The 15,569-nt window shown below is 42.2% G+C and overlaps 1 protein-coding gene across 2 annotated transcripts in view; it reads right to left on the bottom strand.

Annotated features, from left to right (window-relative positions):
* ptprma (protein tyrosine phosphatase receptor type Ma) overlaps positions 1 to 15,569 on the bottom strand; it is a 126,402-nt gene that overhangs the window by 16,995 nt on the left and 93,838 nt on the right. Inside the window, exons 12-16 of one of the 2 annotated variants that reach the window (XM_024265102.2) lie at positions 11,567 to 11,840; positions 9,803 to 9,839; positions 7,490 to 7,564; positions 6,290 to 6,425; positions 5,137 to 5,166 (exon numbers count right to left, since the gene is read on the bottom strand). In XM_024265102.2, the coding sequence (XP_024120870.2) occupies positions 5,137 to 5,166; positions 6,290 to 6,425; positions 7,490 to 7,564; positions 9,803 to 9,839; positions 11,567 to 11,840 (552 nt within the window). The remainder of the gene's footprint in view (positions 1 to 5,136; positions 5,167 to 6,289; positions 6,426 to 7,489; positions 7,565 to 9,802; positions 9,840 to 11,566; positions 11,841 to 15,569) is intronic. The other variant, XM_036216341.1, reaches the window with a different exon arrangement.

Genomic DNA, 15,569 nt, shown 5'->3' with positions numbered 1-15,569 from the left:
GCCGCCAGTGATCGGCGAAAGAGGGGGGCCGCCAGTGTTCGGCGAAAGCGTCTTCGACATTAGGGAGCTCTGATTTAATGGGAACAACCATCGGCTCCGCGGGGGCTGCAGCGCGAGGTTCCGCTGCGCTCCACATCCAGGAGGAGAAAGGAGACGTGCACGGGCCGATTGATTCTGTGGAGGTCCTCCTCAGCCCAGTGCCCCCAAAACACACACTGCAGGCAGGAGTGAGCAGTGACTCCCGCTATCGCTGCGGAAAAGCGCCATATGTAAAATGTTTACTGGTCCTACGCAGTTTTAACATTGTGTTCTGTGGTTTAATACGGGCGACCCACAGAGTCATTTTATCCAATCATAAGGACGTTTTCTGTGCCTGTATTTAACTAAACAAGATGGCGCTTTGAACGGGCTAGAATGGCGTTTTGGATGCGCAGTTTGTGCGCAATAAAACTAAGATTTTTACACCCGACCTGGGACAACTTCAGACTATGATAGTACAGACTAAACAACCATTTTCTGACAGTAATTATCACAGTTCTCAGAGTCAGTGAACGCACCGGGACTGAAGTTCCCCCCTCATCTATTTTGATTGGTCCTCGTGTTAGCCCCGCCCCAACGCGCCACAACAGGGCCAAAGGTTTTTTTTACTGAAACTTTCAGAGTCGTAAACGAAAAAAAAGAATTGAAAGTGAAAATAAGATTTGAAACTGAAAATTAAGTTTTGAAATTCAAATTGTAAGTTTTGAAACCTAAAAAACAGAACATTTGAAACAGAAAACAATTAAGTTTATTTTCAAATCAAAAAAAGTTTTACCAGTTTTGACCAAACACCAATATTTTTTATCAATTTAATTAATTTGGGTTTCAAATGATTTTGGCCCTGATTTAACTCCATAATGATCCAACTGAAAACTATTTTCCAAAATAACACAGAATTCTTGACCCTGAAGCCGTTTTCCCATCAGTTTGTTTACTGTTAGAACAAGAAAGGTTTTTTTATCCATTTTCTAAACTGTTTTGTCTCTTTTGGGGTCACTGGGCTGCTGGAGCCTAACCCAGCCACTTCTGGGTGAAGGCAGATACACCTGGACAGGTTGCCAGTCTGTCTCAGGGATTTTTTAATTCTCCACCATTGAATAAAGTTGTGAAAGTGAATACTTCAAATGTAGATGCTGTCATGATCTATGGTGACTTTAGTGTCTCCCCTAACCCTAACCCTGGTGCGTGATCACTGTCATACACCCCACCTGTGACCGCAGTATTTAGGGCTGACCATCCTCTCTCTCTGTCAGTTGGTTGAGCCTAGTTCACGTTCCAGCATTTCAGTGTCATCGTTTTGTGTTTTGACCCTTTTTCTGTCCTTGGTTAAGGTGTGGTCTTCCCCATAGGTGTATAGATCTGCCTTTTCATTCTCTGAGATTTCTGCTTTTGGTTGTGTTTGCCTCCCCTGACTGGATTCCTCCTCGTTCTGAGGAGTTCTCATCTCCAGTGGGATCTCCATCTTTGTTACTGAGAAGTTTCAGTGTAAGAAGAGACTGGATTATATTTTGTTTGGGTCTGGACATATATGAACTCTGCTTTCAGGCTCCACTGACCCACTGGTGGTGCAATTAACTCCTGGAGATCCAAATTAATAACCATGTTCATGTGTGTGCTTGTAGTTTGGGTTGTCCTACTCTGAACAGTACATGCAAACAACTGCTAACAATTAACATGGGATAAAATACTCAGCCTGGCTTTAAAAAAAAAAAAAAACTTCATGAGGAATATTGGTTTAGTATAAATCATGCGATTGTTGCATTGCAGTCATTAGTTCAGGGGAATGAAAATGAATTCCTTCATATAGTCAACTGCACAGCAGGTTATTTAGTATGAGAAAGTAGACAGATTTTTTTCAGTGAAACTGCTCAGCTTTATCATCCTCTAAGATTCTCAAACAAGGAGGAAAACTACGACGGATGATCAACGAAGACACTAATATAAAAGACTTCAAGCTCATCGAGAAATGAAAAGATTGTTTATAAGTTAGCTTACAGTCCTGAATTCAGTCATACATATCCTATATGAGCTGGGATCAGCCTGGACCAAAGCAGAGAGGAAGCATGTCACTTTACCACTAGAATACTCATTAGTCTGATATGAAGTTTGTTGGAATTTAACAACCAAAACACACTGACAAAGGTGCAATTTTCTAAGAAACATGTGCTTTTCTGAAAAAAAAAGGAAATGTATTCTAAAATGATAATAAAGTATAAAAATTCTGGTCCAGCGTCTCAACAGTGTGTCACTTTCACAAACATTAACATCACTACATGAACAGGAGGACACATACTCCTGTGACTACAACGATGGAGCCGTCTCTGATTATTCTGCTACCCTACAATAGTAAATGGCAATCTCCTCCCTCCTCACATCAAAATACAATCACCTTTAATTCATAATTTCAACATTTACACACAATTTTAAATATTTCTCATTTATATTGTGATCAAATTCATGTTAGCAGCTTTTTAAAGCTCAGAATATTCGTGAAGACTTCCAATCTACTTCACAAAAGAGAAGATAGATATACACAAGAATAACAAGTATTTAAACATGGATGATCATAATTTGAATGACTTCATAACTTTTTTTTTTTTTTAACTTGTCCTGTCCAACAGCTGAGAGCTTCTTGTGTTGGTCAGATTTTACTGTCACAACAGGGATTTACTGAGTATAAACCCCTGTTGTATTTAATGCTAAAATTTACTTTATTTATATGACTTCATAACTGACTAACAGAGGAAAACCTTAAAACCAATAAAATGTGCCATATTTACATGCGGCCAAACTATACCTGCATGCTGGTGTGTGTTTCCTTATTCTATATAATCTGATGTATGTTTTGATTTGACAATAAATCTAACCAGTTAAGCAAGAAATCCTGCCTTCTGAGACCTGAGCAATCATCTTTCTACTTCGCTTGTCCTTCAAAAGTCACTTCCTGGTACAGAACACAGCAGTTATCTGTGGTGGGTTTAGAACTGGACCTCATCCAGGTGTTCTCCGAGATCTTATGTGATGTGTTTCTTTTCTCTGATCTCAGTCATCTGGAAACAGATTAGTGTGCATCCATCAACCAGACAGCACAGAGCAGCAGCAGGAGAAAACACGTCTAACATTCAGTGTCTGGATGGAGGTTGTCTTTAAGAGACACTGAAGCATCGATTTGCAAAGCTGGAGACACCACTATTAGAAAACAGGGTAGTATGCCATCATGTCAGCTTTTTCAAGACACTTCTCCAGCATCACCACAGAGTCAATGATATGGATGTGCAGCCAAAACACATGCAGGACAAATATGGATTGAAGGCAGGAAGGCTGTGAGCAGCTATGGAGTGAAGGGGCAGGGATAGAGAAACTCTACAGACATGAGAGCTGCTGACGGTCTGAGCACGAGGAGAAACACCAACTCAAGCTTCCATGGGTTACACTTATGGACCTTAAGGCTCTGACATGAAACAGACAAGACTAATTACATTAAGGCTAATTACATTCCCACATAGTTGTACTACAAGAACAAGTTTGTTCCTGCTTTCATCCGAGGGACCTTCTAAAAAGGTCATTGAATCATTTAACAAAAATATTCTGTAAATATGAGGCACAACCCATGTCTGTAGAACAGGGGCAAACTTTTCCACCCGTGGGCCACAAAGACTTCTAAAATTCGTTGGAAGGGCCGGACCATATAAATATATATATATATATATATACATCAATAACGTTTTTTTTCATTCATAACCCTTTTATCAAATAGGAAACACAGTTAAATAAAAAATAACCAAATATCTCTCTTTGATCTTCACAGAAATAAGTCCAGAAAAAAATAATACTAACAAATTTCAAAAATTTAATCAACAGCCAGTCCTCTCCTGTCCATTGTTATGAGAGGTTACCTTTTTCTTTATCTCGTTTCTTCTTCTTTTCTTACATTTTGTCTTTTTTTTTCTTTTGTAAATTTGGTACCAGATGCTTCTGAGCTTTTTTGTCAAACTTTCTGGTGTTTTTCCAAACGTCCTTGTCAAAGGCGTCAATTAAACCAATTCTCACCTCAACACATTTTGTGTTCACCATTTTTATTTGGCCATTTCACGCTAACATTTATTTAAAAAAAATGCATGAATTTTATACATCTGTATTAAATGTGGCTTACAGAATGTCAGGGTATGTCTGACTTTTAAAATCATTTTGTGATTTCCTTCCCCTCGCTCTCCTCGAGACCCTCAGCTGAAATGATCCCCCCACCGACAGTGCAGCCGCGAGTTCGCATGACCAAGATGTGCGTGCTCACCGACATTCTACTTGTGCGCATGCATCACTCGTGCCCACGGGAGCAGCTCGCCGGACCACGCAAACATTTTTACTCTTTTCTCTCTTGTTTAAACTCTCAAAGTTCAGACCTTCATAGAAATAAGTCAATTTAATAGAATGAAACAAAGATCTGATCAAATATTTAGGCAGATCTGCACACATGGAGACGCGGCAGGATGGAGATGATTGACAAGGTCTCCAGCCAATCAGGACACAGAACAAGGTGGGCTGTTTGAAAAAACGCAGCAGCACAATCGCTCTGAAAGAATCAGTGAGACGCGAAAGGTGAACTGAGATGTAGAAAGAAGACACTAAATTCTCTTCTATTTAACAGAGATTTTTGGGGTTTCAGATAAGGACACAGACCGCAGAAGGGAGAAGAAAAAGTCCCGTTCTATGTGGGTCTGTGCGGCCAGATGGAAAAAAATATCATGCCTTTCTGATGTTGTTCAGCGGGCCGGACCAAACGTGGGGGCGGGCCGGATCTGGCCCGCGGGCCGGAGTTTGCCCATGTCTGCTGTAGAAACATGAAAATGGGGTTTAGCAGCTTGCTGCTACGCTTGTCTGCTTTTTCAGAAGCAGTGCCAAAGTGACACACAGCATGACGTGCACAGCACATCTCGGAGATGCATTGGTGTGGCATCTTCCCGTCCTGCAGCAGAGATTACAGCCAGGCGTCTGCAATAGCTCCAGAGCAGGAGGAGGATGACATGACTCTTGGCATGCTTTGGAAACAGCATGTGGGTGAGAAGCATGGTGCTAACATTTCACAAACTGGTTACTTACAGGTAGTAAGTGTAGGAGTGATAGGTTCTTCTGCCGATTGGGGTGGTGGTAGGATTTAAGCAGTGTAGGAGGGAAGGGATGGAATGAAAAGGAAAGAAAAAGTAAAAACAGATTAATGTTTGAAAAAAGAGTCGAAATGAACAAAACTAGATATGAAGGCACAAGTGGAGGTAAACCAGTGATTGTGTGAGCAAAGGTGATCGCTTGGAGTCATGTCATGCTTTGCAACGAGCGTCTCAGCACAATGCAGAAACTTTCCCTGATTTAACTGAGCCGCTCGCTGTTCTGATCATATCTGACCTCCACGGAGAAACTTAACCAGCAGTTCGGATGTCTAAACACAACTCCGATTCCCTGTTGGCATCAGTAAATGACTAAATTCACCCAATGAAGGTGTCTCCATCTCAGCTTTGATTAAGCCTAATTGAAAACAATTCCATTACTTTCACACCCACCCACTGACGGCTGTGCTGCTCAGGCAGACCATGGTTGTTACCCGCAAGAACAAATATGCAGCTTTGTAGTGAAACAAAGTCGCATTTCTTTATACTGAGTTACATCTCCAAATACTGAGCTGGCCTTTAGAATTTAGATCGATATTAAAGAAGAACATTAAATTTATCCAGTTTTTTTTTTTTTCATCAAGGCAGTGCAGAACTGGAGTTCATAGAGAAAACCTTAGAAGCTGATAGTGTGGTATTTTATTCCTCACTGTGGACATAAGGGCATTGATATTTGCTGAGCTTCAGCTCTTTTGATTGCTGGATATGCACAGAAGACCTCTGCAGTATGGGGTCCACAGCTAATGTAAACTTTGCCTCTGGCTATGCAGCCATCGTCTTTCAACACTTTTTCTTTTTTCTCTCTTCATAGCACATAACTCAAAAACATTTCTTCTCCCCTCATTTCTCTGTCACTGAAGAACTGCACGTTTGTTTGAGGCTGCCGTAGAAATGGATTAATTTTTCATACAACACTTGTATCTCCTGGCGGTAAACAGTGTTAATGGGCTGTATCAGCTTAATCAAATTAATTATTTATGACAACTCTAACAAAGCTGCTGTAATGAAGGGAGAAACACTGGAAAAAGCTAACGTGAAGCTGCTTATGTTTGGGGATTCTGTGAGTTTCAGACTGAAAAAGGGAAGCTTACCTTTTCTTCATGAGCAGAACCACTCCCAGGAAGATGATGATGAAGAGGAGGATCCCAGCAATGACCCCTGCGATCTTCACCGTGTGGTCTGTTTGTTTCTCAGGCTCCACTGAATCTGGCTTGGGGGTTGCTGCACCTGAACAAATGAACACAAAGTGCAGCTAAAAGGGCCGTTTTTTACCTGACATGCACACATTTCTGCCCAGTTTTCACCATGAAAGAACCAACCTAACCTTCTCCCATTTCAAAGGTAAAACAAACTGACTCCATTGTCCAAAGGGCGCACCTTGAGCCCTGTCTTCAGTGGCCATCAGCACTGTGTGGATGGGCCCAGTATCTGAACCACTCCAGTAGGAAATGGTTACAAGGATGAAGTATAAAATGTTACTACGAAAGTTAAAAATAGCTGGAAATATACAAAACATCCTAAATCACACTGAGAGCAGGAGTTTTATAGTAGAATGTGCAAAGAGGTAGATAGAGCCTTTATCTGTAGAACTCAATGTTACTTCTAAAGTCCAACACCAAGAAAGTCTGGTCTCGTTGGGATTCAGATTCAAGTGTAGAAAATGACTGAAGTGTTGCAGGAAACAACTGGTCAACTTGTGATGGAAATTATACGTTTAACCTTAGTTTTCATTCATGACATTTGGTGAGCGACTTTTGCACACAGAAGTCTCAAGATTTGATTGTTTCTTGCCAGGACAGTCTATCATGATGTATAAACATTTTGGCTTCATTACAACATCTTGTCCATTTTAGATATGGCACTTTTGTTCCTATCTTAAGTTCCTGATTAAAGTTGTTTGTATGACTGTATAAAATGTGAACGTTCTCCATCACAGGCAGAACTCTGCAGACTTCTCCATGCTTGCTAAGCGTGTCCTTTTTCTCTACTCTGTTTAATAAACAATCCTGAAACCGTTTGACAAACATTTCTTTTTTCCATCGGATGTCACAATTTTCCCACCACAAACTATAGCAACAGCATTGTTTTCCAGCAGAGACAAAATCCGAATAATTAATGATGTAAAGCTAATCTTTAGACAATATTCTGTCTGTTTTCTGGGAGACTTTGCTGACGCCATTTTGGTTTCAGCACATTGGAGCACAAACTGCTGCAAGCCTCCCACTGAAATGGCTTGAGGGGATTCAGTCTCTGTACATGGTAATCACTGACCATGAGGCCACAGATCTGACCTGTTAGTTGGGTGTCACCAGCTGCAGGAATGATTCGGATGTAGGGGGTCGTCAGCTGAGTCACGAGGATGGCAGCTGAGATTTCCACAGAATCCAATGACAAACAGGAAAAAGAGAGACAGAATCAACAGGTATCCTTAATGCCAGTCTAATGTAAAAGCTAGATCTTATTGAGCAGATATTCATGAGGTATCCATGGGGGGGCTGAAAGCAAACTCCCCAGACTGATGACGATCTGTGTGTGAAAGAACTGGCCTCATGAATTCTGTTTTATGACTCCCATCATCGTCTGATCTCTTTCCAAAGCCTTCGATTTGCTCGTTCAATGCTGATGCCGTTTCTAGCCAAGACCAAAAATCTGTGTGTCGTTTTGTAGGACATAGTTTCTGCAGAGTGGCAGGAGTTCAGAAGACATCCACCCCCCTCCCCTCCCAGTTGCAGTGAAGGGTTAATTCTGGCCCAAAACAGACATTTTTTTTCCTCTACTCCTGAATTCAGCAATGTGAGTAAATACTTAAATACTTAATTTTATTTTTATATTTCCTCCAACATCAGAAAAATAAATGGTAAATGATAAATGGTGTGTACTTGTACAGCGCTTTCTACCCTCCTTTAAGGCCCAAAGCGCTCCACAGACCCATTCACCCATTCAAATATTACAAGAACGTGTTAAGAAACACCATTTCCATGAGAGCGGACCTTTGAAGCCATGAACAGAACCTTCATTTTCTGAACTCCTTCTGTCCTGTTTGGGGTTACGGCGCTACCGGTGCATGAACCACATATGACCGGCCGGCCGGATGGGTACGAGGGCTCGCATCTCGCTGACGTGTAAGATTGCAATTGGTCCAGACTATTGGACTGTGTCACGTGACATAGGACACACATTACTATGCATCGAGTCGTCCTGAGTGAAGAACTCGGGGAGGTCCAAACAAGTACGCAGAAAAAACAATCACAAAATGAGGCAATGCTTAACAGTCAATGCAGAAACTACAACAACAAAATAACCAGCTCAGTGGCCTTGTGGTAGAGTGTCCACCCTGAGATTGGAAGGTCGTGGGTTCAAATCCCGGCCAAGTCATACCAAAGACTCTAAAATGGGACCCAGTGCCTCCCTGCTGGACACTCAGCACTAAGGAGTTGGACTGGAGGGTTAAACCACCAAATGGTTCCCGAGCGCGGCTGTGTCTGCAGCTCACCACTCCCCCAGGGGAGGGGTCAAATGTGGAGAACAAATTTCACACGCTTAGTTGACAAATAGTGGGACTTTAATCTGATGATTGGAATCGCATTTCAATAGAGAATAATCCAGGAATGAATGAGAATTCGTCTGGAAAGCGTGAAGTGAGTGCTAATGTGGGTGCTAGCAGTAGCATGCTAGTTGGGCTCATCGTCGATGTATATGGTTTTATTAATGTTTGATGTTTTAAAACATGGCTGATGGTATTCGCTCATATTTACATGCAACCAGCACAAAAACTGATGGAAATTCATGTTCATCGCACATGTGTGGCCAAGATGCAGATTGTTGCACCGCCCGCATGTATTCTGAGGGCTTTCGAGGCTAAATGTTGCTGTCAGTCGCAATTATTATTTATTTTTTTGTAAAAGAAAGTAACAATTTACACATAATTTTCTAAATACATGCTGCTAGCGTTGAAGCGGAGGAAGCCCAGATAGAATATGCAGCTTTCATTCTCTGCTCAGTGACAAAAACACTGCAGACAACAGAGCTATCAATGCAAACGTAATAAAATATAATTATGAGGAGAGAACTTTAGGTTACAAAAGGAAACATAAAATGGAAACAAACACATGCAGATCTAAGTAGTGTGTCTGAGTGTAGTTACTGTAGTGTGACATCATCACTAGTCGCAAGCCCCTGTACCGATCTGGCAGGCCGAACACATGTGGGACCTACACCGGAGTCTAACCCGTGGGCAACGGCAGGACACACCTGGACAGGTCTCTAGCCTCAATCACACCCATACTCACCTAGAGACAATTTAGAGTAACCAACCTATGAAGCATGTTTTTGGACGGTGGGAGGAAGCCGGAGACCCCGGAGAAACCCACACATGCACGGGGAGAACATGCACACTCCACACAGAAAGCCCCCCCCCCAGTTATCAGAACTGTTATTTGAAGGCGCACAAGCAGGTTCCTAGTGTAATAGTTTAAAAATCATTACCTTAACAAACTGCTTTACAGTAAGAGGGGAGATCGTTTATCGTTAAAACTGTTATTTTCATGCAGAGGATGTAAACAGGTTTCGAGTGGCAACAGCCTTATTTTCTGATAAACATTTACCTTTGGTGGCGACCCGAACACATTCGATTTTAGTTTCCTGGAAGGAGAAAAACCAGAAGGACAGGATCATGTTTTATAAAAGACAAAATTATCCAGCCACCACAATGACGACACAACGATTTAATGAAGAGGACCCACAGCAGCGATTAGTAGAGCTTTGGGCTGAAGGTGGTCAGCCAGTTTACAGAAATCAGAGCCTTGTGACAAGAAGTGAGCTCGAACACGAACAACTGCGATAGTGACGGAGCTTCAGCTGAGAGCAGCTTTTGACAACATGAAGAAAGGAGCAAAGACAGAACTCTGCTGTCAACAGAAAGATGAAGAACGGCAGGCGAGACTTTTAAAGGACAAGTGTCTCTGACTGTCTCGCCACGCCGTCCAATGAGAACCCTGTATCAGAGTGTGTGTGTGTGTGGGGGGGGGTCTTTGCTCATGCCAGAATGAAAACTTAAAGCTGTTGGGGTCTGTTTGGTTGTTCCTTCTGAAGACATGCAAACTGAGAGCATCTATTACAGTCAAGACATAATGAAGAAGTTTAGTCAAGTCTCAATCACACCTTTACCTCCTCAACAGGAGACTACGAGCACATTCTGGAAGCTTCCATGTCTCACTCTCAAGAGAAACAAGGTGACTGGATGGGTTGCTTGTGTTTGTCAAAGGCCGTGTTGGAGCTGCTTTCATTCTGGAGTCAATCTTGATGAGCACACAACAGGTCCCATGGTCTCCCAAAAGAGCCGTTATTTGTGAGGGTGGGAGTCTTGAGGCACCTAAGGATTGGATTAGGATTCAAGAGGAACGATTCGATTCTGAAACGATGATCCGTGCAGCTTCCAGTCATTATCAGAGTTTAGCTGAGCAGTTATTGTCTGATTCTGTGGCGTCAGAAGTCCAAGCGTCACACATTAATGCTCTCCTGTTAGCTACACAGTTGCTGCCGTGACTGCAGCCTTCATCTCAGTAATGGTGAAGAAGCAGCAGGAAGGGATGTTGTTTCTGGGCTAACACGTTTAGAAGCTCTCGTTCACCATAGAATACACTCTCAGAGCTGCCAAAGATCTGACTGACTTGGTTATTGGCAGAGCCTTTACCAACAATGGTGGAGATCTCTTCAGGGTATCCAGTCTGAGTCTTTGATCGTTGGAAGTGCTCCCAGCAGAACTCGTTAAAGCACCTGAACGGTTTCTACGCTCCTCCTTCACATGGAAACGTACGATGGCACTTTGGTCGTCGTCTTCCTACATATTTAGTTTTGGTCTGACAGAACGTACATATCACATGACTTTTATCCAAAGCCATTCGGCCGTCGACACTGAAGTCGCACGATGTGATCTGGAAGGTCAGCCATGTTTGTGTGCTCTTCAAAGAAGGACTGAGTTCTGCTTGTTACTTTTACTTTAAATGAATTTTAATGTTTGACCATTTAAAATTCATGAAACAATTCACATCATCATAAATGGATCTAATAATGAATTATTGTTCATCCCTCCTTCAGTAGACTGAGAGCAGATTAAATGTGTGATAACTTTGCTTTTTGGAATAATATTCTAATGTGGATTCAAGTTAAAAGCTAAAAGGTGAGTATTTGAGTTAGAGTTAATAGTTGGAAGTCACTTTAAATGTACACATCTACAACAGTTTTTTTTTTTTTGTGTAATCATTTTTTAGAGTAGAAAGTAACTGATTATCACAGTAAACTAAAAGTGTTGGGAGCCAAGATGAAGTTACTTTGAAAGCAAAATCAAACCCGACTGGACGTCCACCCACCCCGTTAGCTGTGCTGACAGCCTGGAAATAGACGCTGTAGCTCTTCTGCGGCAGCAGAGGCACATTCCAGTAGCCGTTGTAGGTCTTGTTGTCACCCACGGTGAACGGCTGTGGCGACAGCATGCCGGCGGCCGGGAACTGAGCAGTGAAGTAGTACTGTGAGTTCAGAAGTGTGGCATTCTGGAAGTGAATGGGAACTGGGTAGCAGCGCAGAATCTGGGCGGTCCCTCTCGCTCTGCGTGGACGTTCCTCCTCCACCACCACCTGGTACACGCTGCAAACATCAACACAGGCTTTAACAGACCTTTAAGACAATCGCCGATCATAAGGGAAAATACATTTTAGAAAATACTTTTTTGTAATCTTCATGTGTTCCCAATATCAAAAGAGAAAGTCCTTCCATCTCCTGAACCTGCAGGACCCTTGTGCAATCTCAGGCATGTTTCCATTAAAAGTGGGGTCATCTGGACCCCATAAGAGAGCACAAGGGTTAATCCCTCTTGGGGTCATGAGGTGGCTGGAGCCTATCCCAGCCACTGAAAGTATGCTCCCCTGAGGTTTGACGACCACATTCACTCCTAAGGACAATTTGGTCGTCACCAACTGTACTAGGATGCATCGTTACAGACGGTGGTCTCCAGGACATCAAGCATTCAAGCAAAACTTGGTATTTACAGCAGCTGCAGAGAACAATCCTCGTCTACACTCAGAGAGAGAAAACGATGCAAACATGAGCTTCTGATGTCTAAAATCTGATCTGTAAATTATCACATCAAGAACATGAAGGGAATATTCTTCTCTCCAGATGATTCTGAAAAAACATTCACTAACTTTTTATGTTTGTCCCAGTTGAAGATTTTGATTTATGTATCAAAATAAATGAATGCCTGTCTGTTGTTTTATTTTCTATGCTCAAATACCAGCAATGATGTGCTGCTACTCCACAACTTCACTTTACATTTATGTCTTGATAGAAAAAAAAAATCTGGAAAAAGTAGATCTACACACTGGAAAATACCAGAAGAAATGGTATTAATATGTATGCAAATAAGGGTTTTACTTAGTTATAACTAGTCAAAGTTGCAAATGTCCAGAGAGACAAACATGTGACGTGTATGCTGTCCGTGTGCACGTGTACACGTGTACGTTTTCTCCAGGTTCCTCTCACAGTCAAAGAAGCTTCGAAGGTTATCACTGATTCTAGGTGTGAACACGAGTGTGTGACTGTCCGTCTGCAGCAGCAGCATCCAGATCCAGGTCTCGAGGGCCGGCTTCCTGATGGTTTTTATCTGCTTCTGATCACCTGGATCTGTGATAAGCCAATCAGGAGCCTCGATGGCAGGATGGTAAAAGACATGAAGGACACCGGCCCTCGAGGGCTGGAACTGGACGCCCCTGCTCTATGCTGCGCAAGACCTCAAGCAATCTGCACTCGATTACAATTTGGAAGTAACTTCCTGAACACGGATCAGTGCTGATGCAGAGAGACGAGCACTGAAGATCAGCTGATCCACTGAAACGGTTTGCAGCTCTAGCAGATTATCTGCCATCGTTTAAGTCTTTCTGTGACACAAGCTTTAACTCTGGGTACTCAAACTCTGCGACTAATCAGCTGATCTGCACTATGAGCAATAACACTGTCACTGCAGGGATGGAGGACAGGGTAAAGGAGGCGATCAGGGTTCTCAAAGGGCACCAGCCGGGGCTGGAAGGAGGGATGAGGACTGCACAGATGGAGGAGAGGAGCCGGGCGTCTATTAGAACTCACAGCTGTTTCCATCAGGCAGATCAGAAATACTCAAGAAAGTTTGTTTCCCATTGAGATTCAGTCCATCGGATGTCATTTTTTGTTTTAACAAGATCATCCTAAAAGTTAGAATTCTGTTTTTGCTTTTAAATCAGATATATTATCAACAGGAAAAGACAAACTTCTAATACTTCAGTTCACAAAAATGTAAAAAACTGTAAAAAGGAAATGTTTTATTTCTAATGATATTTCTACATTTATTTTACTCTGATGTTGATAAAATACCTGCATGAAAAACTTAACTCCTAATTGAAGTGTTTTAACTGTAAGACCTTTACAGACACTTTAACCCAAATTCTTTATCTAAAAGACAAAAAACTTCATGTCAAGAATAAAGAATCTCAAAAATGCTTAAACTTCCAAATGAATACCATAGCGAACAGTTAAGATTAAAGTGTAGTTTCAAAAATCAATAAAGAACAGAAAAGAAAGAAAAACATTTGTAGCTGCGTTTTTCAAAATTAACATTGACATTAACATCAGCCTTGAAGAGGGCGAACAAAGATGGCCTCTGGGCTGACAGGGATGGGCACGTAAATGCTCCATCTGTTGAATTTGTTTGAATTACAGGCCATTTATGAGTCTGTTCTGCAGGAAACCACTTAAATCATTACAGCATATTTATCTAATCGCTCATGTTCAATCCTGGATTCACACAGAACATGCATTATGAAAATGACAATGGGAGAGCCAAGCAAGATGCAAAGAATGGGAGTGACCCTGAACGTCCATCTGACAATATTAGAACAGGGTTTTTCCTGCATAAGAATTATGTAGCGACCCGATTTACAAGCGCCACCAGCTCCCGCCGTTTCATCAAACACGGTGCTGTGTTCAAGTGAGCACATTATATGTTAGTCAAAACTCCACGCAGACATGAGACATCTCCACACACGTGGATAATTCTGACCTATGAGCGCTTTCTGCACCTGCGCGCTCGTGTCTAATCCTCCAAAGTCCTCGTGCACGAGAGACTGTCTACTTCTACGTGCGTGAGCTGCTCCCTCGGGCACAAGTGATGCGTGCGCGCTAGCAGAATCTCTGTGAGCGTGCACATGCAGCCCTCTGCCCCCAATTGACCATCGTGAAGCTGACCCCCCACCTATGTAAAATGAGCAGATCCGTCAGAGCTGCGTTCGTGCTGGTTTGTGCCGCTGGAATGATCGTTTATGCTGCTACGGTGTCTGAGAAAGAAAAGATCCCTTTAAAGTTCATTCTCAGGTCATCATCCCCCAGATCCGAAATGAACCGGACCGGTTTCCTTTTTCAGTGTCGGCAGATTTGAGCCGTTAAAACAGGGGTAGGGAACCCTGGTCCTCGAGAGCCGCCTTCCTGCATGTTTTCCAATACACCCTGCTCTGGCATGTTATTATTGGCTGGACACACCTGAACCAGTCCCTACTCATGACTGATTACCTGGTATACTGGAAAACATGCAGGAAGGCGGCTCTCGAGGACCAGGGTTCCCTACCCCTGTGTTAAAATGACTTTCTCAGACACCGTAGCAGCACAAACGATCATTCCAACGGCACAAACCGACACAAACGTAGCACAACCGGATCTGCTTATTTGCCGGGACATTTTACATAGGAGGGGGGGGGGCAGCTTCATGATGGCCCCCAACTGTCAAAAGTCCTTTTTCAATCACACATAGAAGGTTTCTCTGCAAGCAGAGTCAGAATCCCCACGAGCGCACTCACTGAAATTCTGCTTAATTTCAGTGAAAAGTTTAATTTGAACTTTTTCATGTAAGATATAATTTGGATATTGGGGTAGGGGGCACGGGGAAATTGCATATTCAGCATTCTTTCCTCTCAGTTTTTGTAGATTTGGTCTCCAGACATGTGAATGACATCAGAAATTTTTACATTTTTGTTTATGTTCAAAGTTTGAGTGTATATTTGTGTTGTGAAGTACAATGTTTTCTGAAATACATGTTTTAAAGCTTCTCAAAAAAACAATTTTAGAGTTCTATCTTCTTGGTTTTTTTTTTCACTTTTTACCGATTTGAAAATAATGTGAACCGTGAGTTTTGAGATCTGTTACACCCCTAGTGAGTATTGTTTCTTCTTTAATGAGACATCTAGCTATACGTAAATAGATGAATGTCTATTCCAACCTGAATCATGTTAGTTAAGTGTATTAGTTTTACAGGTATGGATAATCGTAAAATAAGCAACTTTTATTTATTTTTTC

This window comes from Oryzias melastigma, linkage group LG17 (assembly GCF_002922805.2).
Source record: "Oryzias melastigma strain HK-1 linkage group LG17, ASM292280v2, whole genome shotgun sequence".
Taxonomy (NCBI): Eukaryota; Metazoa; Chordata; class Actinopteri; order Beloniformes; family Adrianichthyidae; genus Oryzias; species Oryzias melastigma.
The sequence above is the reverse complement of the archived record's forward strand: the minus strand, read 5'-3'. Positions and strand labels throughout refer to the sequence as shown.